Raw genomic sequence first — 11461 nt, forward strand, 5'->3', positions numbered from 1 at the left:
CTGTGCTAGTTCTTTTAGCGGGGGCTGTTACTCCTTGCAGTTTCCAGATAGGGTTTCTGAAGATTTCATCCCAACGGAGTGTTTTTGGAATAGTTACCGAAGATTTTTCGACATTGACTTCCATCAGCATGGTGTAACCCTTTGGAGATACGCCAAGTGCCTTTGGAGAAAGATTTGTATGCATCAATTTGTAATAGATGCGGTATGAAACAACAAACGGGAGGGATCCATCTTTTAGCTCCAGCCCTTCAGAATGAAAATCGAGACATAGGACGTCCATAATATTTTTATCTTGAAGTGAGACGGTAAGACCGAATTTGCAATTGAAGTATACTGGGCCTTGCACCAGGTTAGATTCAACGATCCCTAACAAAGAGGGAGTAAATATGAGATGCCTCTTATCTCTCAAGGCGAGATAAACTGGGTCATCTAGGCCTTCTCTGAAGAGGGGTTTCAAAGCAACTTGAACACATCCTATGTGGAGATACTTGAATTTATTATTGACTTTGAAGAGGGTTTCTTCAGGAGGGTTTCTTCAAGGAGAAGGGTGATCTCAGTGAATTCATCCTTCATAGATTCGTTCTCCTCTGTGATGACGATGACATCTTGTTGGTCTTCTAATTTTTGTTTGCATGAAGGAGAGGAAGAGGAGGAAGCTGTGTCTATGATTGTCTGTGAGTGAGGAGAAATTTTAGAGAGAAGCTTGAAGAGCATGAGAGAGAGAGAGAATCTGGTGATATCAGAGAGATAGAAATAAAATCTCAACAAGAGTATACCCTTTGATTATGATAATATTCTGTTTTTTAATTAAATCAAATTCTTCGATCGATCGATCTATATCTAATCTTTCCATATTTCTTAACTAGAAATCCTCTATCATGAAGGTTAACCACGCCTTTATCATAATATCAGAGAATAAGTAGCTAGGAAATATGAAGAAGAATCGATTAAGAGAGATACTCGAATTTGATTTGATCAACAGATAGACTAAGAATCATAAGGAAAGAATACACTCTTGAAGAGAGATTGGATCTATCTTCCTTCCACACCCAGACTCAGAGAGGAGTCTACTCCATGGAAGAATAAAGAAAAGATAAGAAGAGTTGTATTGTCTTTGATACCATTTCTGGTCGAGGCCAAGTGCTATATATATGAAGAAGAATCGATTAAGAGAGATACCCGAATTTGATTTGATCAACAATAATTTAATTATTAATTGCTAATCTAATTAATAATTAATTAATTAAATCTAATATTAATTAAATAAATAATTAACAATTAATTATTTAAATTTTAATTAAATATCACATATTTAATTAAACTCATATATTTGAATCTTATTCAAATGCATCTCTCTCGTATAACCTACAGTTGCAATGTACATCTTATGCACATTATTTAACCTATAGTTTTAATATGAATTTTATTCATATTAATTTTATTTGAATCTCATTCAAATAATTTCTCTTAGAATATATAGTTTTAATTTAGAATTAACTATATATTATAATGTATTAATATACATATATTCCTTTGAGCAATTTGAATAGTTCAAATTCTTCCAAAACCTTAATCTTCGTTTTACCTGTTATGAACTAGCAAGGGGACCTAATGGACCTACAGATCAGAAACTCCAACGATACGAGATTAATTGGTCAAACTCATTGACCGAGTTAACCAACATTAGTTAACCACGGGTCACTCCACTAAAGACCCGCAGTTGCACTCTTCTCACTACAGAATGTTTTCGTGTCCACGAATATACGACCATTAATGACAAGTCAATCCTTCACGAGTGCTCGGAACTCAAGTTGGGTCAAATTACTGTTTTACCCATGAGTTACATTTTACTCCTTAAATACCACTACTCCTCTAATGAACAACCTGGTTATGGTCCGACGAATAACCGAAAGTCCCTATCGGGCCAATGAGAGGGTGGGGCCCCTTGTTCAAGTCCCAGAGTCAGCATTTAAGAGAACACTCATCTACTCCCCAAAGTCGAGGAGGAGTGAATTCTATCTTGTGAACTTATGTTCCTAGCTCTCCAGTCGGTCTCATCCCTAAAATGGTAAGAATATTGAGTCGGCAACTTGGGTCACTCTCACCCATACAGATCAAAGGACGAGCCCTCACGGGTAGGAGTCCATAACTCACTCAGGATTGAGAATGAGTTGTTTGGTCATCCTATAAAATAACAATCTGTTAGTCAACGGTGTTACGTCTAAAGATTGTCTATTTCACAGTCCGATCTTATACATACTCATTGTATAGGATACCCTCACTCGCTTGTCTCCACACGAACGACCTGGATCGAGTCGTCTGTAACATTTACAAAGTGGGCCGTATCCATAGTGTTGCCAAGATAAGGTACCCAGCCTTATCCATATACTATAGACCCTTTAGGTTATTCATGGGACGTTATCCACTCGTATATCAGGGGTATATCAAATATATACCTAGTATATCAAATATATACCCAGTATATATACTGTCCTGGTTACATGAAAATAACTTTGGATGTTTAATTTATTGGATTTTGGACAATACAATGCTATGAATTCAACAACAAATTTATTGAATATACACTTGTTTCTACATAAATACAAACTACGAGTTTAGGGCAACACACTCAACAAACTCCTACTTCAACTAAACTCGAGTGGGATGTACATTATCATAAGACAAAAGGGAAAATATAATAAACTAGGGCATACACTATACCCGTTACAGGACCAGCCCTCAAATGCGCAGCTAGAACATACCCTGTCTGTGGTTGCTCACCCTAGAGCATCCCTAAACATTGTCCTGTAAGGAGCCAACTCTCTGCCATCCAATTTCATCACACCTGCAGCCAATGTTTGACTTTATTTCCTCAAGAGCAGAATCATGCCTACAACGCATGATTCTTCAGTGACGAAGGAGAGGGTCCTCCTCTTAACCTGCTTGATGGAAGGAACGCAGCTGGACCTTGGGCAAATTATTTTTTAGGAGATAGCACAATGTGGTACTAAGAAACTTGGCTGGCTGTTTTTCCCAAACTTAATTTCTAAACTGTGTATGCAGGCTAATGCTCCGGTCGTGCAGGATAAGGAAGTACTCACGGAAAAAAGGGTGTTGGACAAGCCACTGGTGGATCGGCTCATGGCCACTAATCGAAAAGCAGAAGTGCTGTCCTGATTGGAGCCATCAATGAAATGATGGCTCATCAAACGCGCATCTCAACGGAAATAGGGGAGCTGAAGGAAATGGTTGTTGCTTTAACACAGCAGCTAGCAGTCAGAGATGCAGAGCTCAAGGGCATGATTGAAAAGCTTGCCCGTTCGGGTGCCTCAAGCTCTTTAGTGCAGCATCGGTCTTAGATTCTCTGCTAGAGCACAACTCGAACAACATAACTCAACGATATCTTGAACAAATTAGAAAGGATGAGTGTCAAGATTGAGGAAGAAGTGAAGGCTATAAGGTTGTTGACATCTTTGTCTGACAGTTGGGAGACGATGAAGACCGCGGTGACGAATTCGCTAGGAGAAAATAGCTTGAAATTTTCAGCTATTTGTGATGCCGCCTTATATGAGGAAGCTCGGAGAAAATTAGGGAAAATGTCTACAACTACTTCAGGGGCATAAAATGAGATTGAATCAGCTTTGGTAGCTCAGTTAAAGGGGAAGGGCAAGATGAAGTACAACGGGAAGCAGGAACATAGGAATAACAGGGTAGTGGGAGTTCCAGTGGAGAAGTTGAATGTTTTTACTGCCATAAGAAGGGTCACTTCAAGAAACACTGCAGGAAGCTTCATGAGGATCAGGAAAATGATGACACTTTAAATTACGTATCAGCAGAGGTGTTAGCTTGTATTGAAGGTAACACAACACCTGTAGACCGGTCATCAGAGTGGGTAGTGGACAGTGCAGCTTCGGTGCATGTAGCTTCAGACAGGAGTTGGTTCACATCCTTTACTGTAGGAAAGCATGACACTGTGAGGATGAGAAATGAAAGACTTTCCAAGATCATAGGAATTGGGGATGTTCGTCTAAGGACTGCCAGTGGGACCGAGTTAGTTTTGCATGGTGTCAGGTATATACCCAGTTTAAGGATGAATTTGATATCAGTGGGGAAGCTGGATGACGAAGTTTACAAAAGTGAGTTTGCAGATAATAGATGGAAACTCATGAAGGGATCCGAGATAGTGGTTGTTGGCAACAAAAAAGCTTCAGTGTATGTGTTGAGGTTAAATGTTGCCAAAGGATCAGAGAGACAAGCTATGCACAGGGCTGCAGATAGTCCAGGAGGAGACTTGAAAGAACTAGCAGCATTGACAGTCCACTAGTGGCGAAGAAAATTTCTACCATCCCACCCAAAAACAACTCGGAGCCTAAACTAAAGAGAAGAGAGTTCAGTCTACAAGAAGCTGGCAGAGCTTTAGCCATTGGATCAGAAGAATCTGCCATTAGTTCAAGTATAACAGTTGGGAAGTAGAGGAAAGGGAAAGATGAACAACTCATTGAGGCGTTCAACAGACTGTTAGTTTCAAGCCCCAATTGTCAGACAGATTAGCGAGTTGATGAAGTTGCGTAGGCGAAAAGGTGCATTGAGAAAGACTACAGTTGGTGCTGAGGTCGATGGTGAAGTCTCTATAGTGGCAACGGACTTGGGTGGGAATGCCAAGTCATCAGTGAAAAAGCTTTCCTTCAAGAGTCGTTGGGTGAGAGTGAAGAAGGAAGTATCTGGGACCACTTAGTTCAAGTGGGAGCACGTGGCTGTGTCTCTAACGTTTGGGAGACAAGACCACATAGGATTGCTCAATCTCAGAGCAATCATAGATGAAGCCTTGGTTGGTGCCAAGAAGACGTCGTTCAGTTGAAAGCTGTTGGTGCAGTCAGAACTGAGTCATGAGGGACACTGTTGTTGCGGTGAGAGGCGAGATTGTTGTTTTGTCTCCAAGTGGGAGTGGGATTGAAGACAAGGCAATGGGAAAGAAAGAATGAAAAGAAAAAAAAAAGAGGTCAAGCTGCTGTTAAATGTTGGGCCTAAAAGAAATAATAAACACAAGGCCCAACTATTAAGTTATTCATAAATTTAGGTTTAGCCGTGAGTTAAAAAAAAACCAACACTACAAGAATATTATCCTTTCCCAACAAAAATTTTATCAACGTTAAAAAAGTCGTCGGGAGAAGCCATTTTCTCCCAACGAAAATAAACTCATAGGGACAATTATAAGTTTTGCTGACGTTACTACAGAAACCTTGGGAAAAAGTCTATATTTGCCAACGTTTTCTACATAATGTTGGCAAATATTCAATTTCTTGTGACGTTTTACAAAAAAAAAACGTTGGGAATATGAGCAAATAAATTCAAACACACCAAATATGCCATAAATATTCCGACGTTTTAATAAAAACGTGGGACAAATATCCCTTCTCCCGACGTTTTTACAAAAACGTTGGGTGAATATCACTCATTAAACCTTGAAAATGACTGCCACATTCATCACAGTTTTAAAAGATTTCTCCCAACGTTTTTGTAAAAATGTTGGGATAATATAATGTATCCCAACGTTTTTTAAAATAACGTTGGGGGAAAGATAATTTATCCCAACTTTTTTAGAAAAAGTTGGGAGAAATCTTTTAAATTCCTAAATCTCATCTTTTACCAACGTTATTATAAAATGTTGGGAGAGGTTCTCGGATACCAACTTTGGTTAGAAAACGTGGGGAGAAATTCTTGGATACCAACATTTGTTATAAAACGTGGGAGAGGATAATGTATAACACCGAGATAATCTTTTAATACTTCTTTTTTTTGTGACAATCTTTTAGAACGATTTAAATCTTCAACATTCTATCTTTCCCCAACGTGATTTTAAAAAATGTGGGGAGAGGGTAACTTATCCAAAAGTTTTTCAAAAAGTTAGGAGATATGATAATCTTTTCCAACATTATTTTAAAATTGTTGGAATAAATTAAATTCTTGGATTTTCTAATTTCAGAGTTATAATTTTGGGTAAATTAGAACTTAAAGTTTAATTTCCCTCGTCTTAGGTTTGACCCCCACCCCACATTTTTTTCGTTTCTTTTTTTTTGTTTTTTTTTTTTAATTTCTTGACTTACGTTTTTTCGTTTTGTTTCTTTTTTATTTTTTGTTTTTTTTCTATTCTCCTGACAAAATATCTCTTAAACTGCTCCATTTCATTTTCTTAAAAAATGTGTTTTAGCCTTGTGATCAAATCTTACCTCCCTATGTTTTACTTGTTATTGTTATTTTTTTATCAAAATATGTTCAATTCTTAAAAAACAAAGTTTTTTTTTGAACAAAATATGTCTAATTCTTCCTCCGGGTTATCTTACTTTAAGATTTAAATTGTGTCTTTGAATTTTCCCGTAAGCTGATAATTTAAATCCTTGAAATTTTATAATTTTGAAGCTCTAATTTGTTATAATTAAAATTTAGATTTAATTTCGTTAGATTAAGATAAATTAAGTTTTTAAATTTTGTTAAGAGATTTTTAATTAAATCTTAATCCAAAGTTTTGGAAATTTAATTCTCACTTTTAGATTTTATTGGTTTTAATTTTAAATTAATCAAAATTTTAGTATTTTCCCAGATCCATGTAAAGAAAGTTGGTTTTCATATTAGAAAGGATTAGGAAAAACTCTTTATTTATAAAGCCACAAATCTTATTTTGTTATATTCTTTTTGTGAGGTAAAAAGAAAAGGAGAGAAAAGAAAACAAAACAAAACTAAAGAAACCCTAAACACATCTTTTCCTCCCCATCTTTTTCCCTTTCTTATTCTTCTTTCTTCTCCTTCTTCCCCTTCCTAACCCTAGTCGCCGCCCTCCCCCTCCCGTTCTTCGACGATCAACCCCTTCTCGTTCTCCGACGACGCAACAGTGCGGCGGAGGCGGCGATATTCGATAGTGCAACGGCGATATTCGACAGTGCAGCGGCGGCAGGCTTCGACAGCGCGGCAGCGGCGGTCTTCGACAGCAGCAGCAGCACCTCCGGCGGTCTTCGACAGTAGCGGCGATACGTTCATCTCGGCGTCCCTTAGCAACACGAATCTGCGGTCGCCGACGTGGGTATCTAGCAACAGCGGTCGGCGCACAAAACCACCGGCGGTAACAGTGGTGTTTTAGATCCCGCGACCACGATTCGTAAAGCAACAGCAGTGGCAACTACAAACAGCCCGAATCCGACGACTCCATGCCCCAATTTGCTTGTTTTGAGTTACCCATCCCCTTCGTATTGGTTTGATGTTGACCCACTCCTATCTGGACCCAAATTGACGTTACCCACCCACTTTGGCACTGACCCACTACTAACCCAAGTGTTTTTAGGGTGAGTTAATAGGTAACGACTCACCTAACTTTAGTTTCGGTTCAATTTAAGTGGTTTTAGTTAGTTTCTAACCTAAGTTTATTTGCTTTGATTTAGGAACACTTCAGTGAGTTTAGTAGCGCGTTAGGAATTTGTATGTTTTAACTCTTTATGCATGTTGGATATGTTTATGGATTATACTGACAATTATACTCTTGGATTGTTTGTCAATTATACTCTTGCATTGTTTGTCAATTATACTCTTGGATTGTTGTGTTTATGAAAACATACTGAGTTTAGTGAGATTTGTTATATTGTGAAAGCATATCCGTATATTGTTTCGTGATAAGTATATTGTCTGACACTTTTTTATTTTTAAATTTAAATGACAAACAAAAACGAAAGGTTTTCTTCTGTTCCATTATATATTATATGTTATATATTATACAATCTATTTTTTATGGGTGGATTTAGAATTATTTATTTTCATCGGAAAAGTTAGTCACCACATGGTTAGGTAGTGTGTTTGGATGTCCCATAGGTTTATGATAAAGTTAATGAAATCTTTTATCAAATTTCAACAGGATTGAACTTTAAAAGTGCTAAAAACTTTATCGCAAATTACTTTTAATAGTATAATTGGAAGATGGATAGAGATTGGATTAAGCTAAGAGATAGGTTTTCAAGAGGGTATGTATGTTGAAGAGGTTTTAAAATTTATAGAGGTTACCAAATTTCATGTTAACGAGTTGGGAAAAACGAGATGTCTGTGCAAAAAATGTCAAAATGTATTATGGCAACTACTGGATGTAGTGGAACAACACTTATTCATTAATGGGATATCTCCTACTTATAGTCAATGGATACATCACGGAGACCCTTTGAACTTAGATCGATATTCAAGTGACACACCGTCGTCCCATGATGACTTAAGTAGAGAGTGTAATGTTACCAGAGAAGAAAATGAGGTGTTCGATATGCTAAACGAAATGAGAGGTCCAATGATAGAAGAGGATGAAAACGTAGAAGATTTTGTATATGAGATGCCGGCACAGGGTTTTGAAAGAGACAATTCGAATGAGTTTGAGGATTTGATGAACGAAGTAAGTCAAGAATTGTACCCTAGTTGTACACAAGTTACCTCATTGGAATTTTTGATCAAGTTGATGCATATCAAAGTGCTTAATAAGTGAAGTAATACATCATTAGATATGTTACTCCAATTATTGAAGGTATAGTTTGCTACTTAATCTAACTTTGTAATCTTGATGATGTTTTGAGTCATACGTTGTCGTAGGTATGCTGGGAACTAGTCAAGAATTGGCCGGTGATATATTCGAGGATGCACAACGGGATGAAGAGTTTGGAGATGGACCTGAAGAAGACGCCTCCCGTTAGTATTTCATAACTATTTTGTGGTGTGTTAGTACTTCATAAATATTGACTTAACCAAATTATTTTCTGCAGGTAACACCGGTCGATTGGGTGTACAGATGCATACTCGTTATGTTGACTTAGACAAGGAGGTGACAAAAAATGGGAGAATCAAAATTGTTATTGACGAGAACCATGATAAGCTAGTATGTGCAAATGCTACACGGTTCTCGAATACTATAGGCTCTGTTGTTAGAGAAAATATTAGTCCGGTGGAGTACACGAAGTGGAATGAGGTACTAGAGGAAATGATAGGAAAAGCCATCAAACGCGTAATTGTAAGCAATAATATTTTTACTCAATTCATTAAAATGATACAACATATATATGTTTATTAATTATAATGTTATCGTTTCAAAACTGGTTCGACGTGAACATCTCAGAGGCAAAGATGAATAAATTCGTCTTTAAGCATATTCAATTGACATTTAAGAAGTATCGGGCAGAATTGTAGCCACATCGACGAATTGAGAAGCTAGATGATTGGTACAGGTCGTGCGATAAATGGGAAACTCCTGAATGGAAGGTACGCTCCCATTTTTCCATATTACAACTTTAAGTAACATGTTAGATTGTGTATTGATCGCCAATTGTTTTTTTTTCATAATTAAGGAAAAATCAGAGACAAACAAAACGAGTAGGTCAAAGGTCACTTACAATCATCGGGTCGGGTCTAAAACATTCGACCGTATGCAACAAGAACTGGTAATATTGACAATTACACGTATTATTACTGTATGTTCTGCACTGACAGATGAAATTCATGTGAAATGTAGAAAGACAAACTTGGCGTGGAGATCGGTCCCGTCCAAATGTTTAAAGAGACGAGATATAATCCTGAAAAAGGATGGGTAAACCCCATGTCGAAATAACATATGTAAGTTTTAGTTTGTTAATTATACATTACGAGTATATGAAATTACAGTATTGCTTCACAGTGCATGACTCATTTGTGCAGAAAGCGTCAGAAGACATGAGGGATGCATCTGTACCAGAAGGGACCGATCCGCCAACAGAAGCAGATTGTTGTCGAACTGTATTCGGTCCTCGTTCCAGATTCGTCTGAAGCATGGGGTTGGGCCCAGCACCAGGAGGAAAAGAGGAAGCTCATCCAACAATCCAAGAGTCATGGAGGAACTAAATGCGACGAAAGACGAATTGAGGGAGACTAAAGAACGATTGGACAATACCGAAAATCGCTTAAGTCGAATTGAAGAATGTTTAGCCAAAAATCTACGAGAGTTCAATAACCTTAAAAACTTATTCGAAAGTTTCATGAGTCAATCCTCAGGCGGCTCATTCCCTATGTCTGAATAGGCATAAAGCATTTACTTAGGTTTTTGTAGCTTTTGAAATATATTGAACGTGTAATTTCAAGAATCTTTGGAACACGTGAACTTTGATGATATTTTGGTACTTGATATTTTGGTTTATGATATTTTGGTATTTGATATTTTGGTATTTGATTTTCAAATGAGGTCTCTCAAGTATGTCAGGATTGAAATCAGCCTATTTTTTTTTAAAAAAATTAAAATAAATATTGCCAACGTTTTTGGTAAAAACGTCGGTAAGATTCTAAATATACCGACGTTTTCAAAATGTTGGTAAAATAGTAGACCTGCCAACGTTTTTCGAAACGTTGGTAGAATAGTAGATTTGCTGACGTTTTTCAAAACGTTAGCAGAATAGTAGATCTACCAACGTTCTTCAAAACATTGGGATAATAGTATATCATGGAAATTTTTGCCAACATTTTGAGAAACGTTGGCAGGTGTAAACTTTTGCCAACATTTTGAAAAACGTTGGTAGATGAAAACTTCTGCAAACGTTTTCAGAATTTTGACAACTCTGTCAACATTTCTATAAAACGTTGGTAGAAGTTTCTATTTGCCAACGTTTCTTTAAAACGTTGGTCGATCTGTCGACGTTTAGGAAACGTTGGTGGAAAGTCAGCGCTACCGATACTTTTGAACGTTGGCAAAAGTATTGTTCTGCCAACGTTTTTTAAGAAACGTCGGCAATATGCTTTCCCAACGCACTTCTGGCGACATTTTTGCCAACGAATATTTATCGTTGGGAGAAACTACTCCCAACGTTTTTTTGGTCTTTTCCCAACATTTTATAGCGTTGGAAAAATTAAAATTCTTGTAGTGCAAGAAGGGAGTGGGGGCTGGTGGTTTATTTTTTGGGTGGCAATAGCTTGTTGGCAGAGAAGAAAAAAGGAGAACAAGGGTTTGTAGAGCATCGTCGGCAACCCGTTCTCTTGAGGTTAGTAAGGTTTTTCATTTTGTAATCTTAAGTAGCAATTGTCGTAGTACTTAGAAGCTAGGTGACCATTGTTGTGGCATCTAGAGAGAGCTTTGTAGAACGCTTGTAAGACTCATGTATTTATCCTAATATCATAGTACAACCCGTTGTCGCTGAAGACTAGACGTAGCCCATAGTTGGGGTGAATCAATATAAATTGTTTGTGTCGTTATTGTGTTTTTCCATATATCTTTTATTATTGTGTGACTTAGTTTTCACTGACGAACCGTGGAAGGAAAAAATATTATTGGTAAGTAAATTTTTCCAACAGTAAGAAATAAGGTGTATTTTTGTGAATAATTAATACAAAAAATATAAAGCATTCTACCTATACAATCGGTAGGAACTCAACATATAGGCATCTCTTTCCTTCATCACCCGCCGCCCCACTTGCAACCATCTCTATC

At 37.4% G+C, this 11461-nt stretch overlaps 1 protein-coding gene across 6 annotated transcripts; it reads left to right on the plus strand.

Annotated features, from left to right (window-relative positions):
• The first annotated feature begins 6676 nt into the window (after positions 1-6676).
• LOC111022293 (uncharacterized) lies at positions 6677-10200 on the plus strand. 6 transcript variants are annotated; one of them, XR_015787436.1, is made up of 7 exons: positions 6677-8416; positions 8611-8706; positions 8781-9025; positions 9131-9273; positions 9360-9452; positions 9502-9624; positions 9706-10200. XR_015787436.1 is itself a non-coding variant. In XM_088118108.1 (3 exons), the coding sequence occupies exons 1-3, from the start codon at positions 8613-8615 to the stop codon at positions 9140-9142; spliced, it is 351 nt and encodes a 116-aa protein (XP_087974234.1). In that variant the 5' UTR covers positions 6690-8612; the 3' UTR covers positions 9143-9274. The 6 variants fall into 6 exon arrangements, 1 of the variants encoding a protein (XP_087974234.1); XR_015787435.1 differs by having other exon boundaries at positions 9524-9624; XR_015787437.1 differs by having other exon boundaries at positions 6690-8416; positions 9360-9624.
• The last annotated feature ends 1261 nt before the right edge of the window (positions 10201-11461 follow it).

The sequence above is a fragment of the Momordica charantia genome, assembly GCF_013281855.1.
Source record: "Momordica charantia cultivar OHB3-1 chromosome 9 unlocalized genomic scaffold, Mcharantia_2.0 BLBB01000009.1, whole genome shotgun sequence".
Lineage (NCBI taxonomy): Eukaryota > Viridiplantae > Streptophyta > Magnoliopsida > Cucurbitales > Cucurbitaceae > Momordica > Momordica charantia.

Coding starts and splice junctions, on each gene's coding strand:
- LOC111022293 (XM_088118108.1), top strand. CDS start 8,613: ATGCTGGGAACTAGTCAAGAATTGGCCGGTGATATATTCGAGGATGCA. Junction 8,707..8,780: donor ACCTGAAGAAGACGCCTCCC/GTTAGTATTTCA, acceptor TATTTTCTGCAG/GTAACACCGGTCGATTGGGT.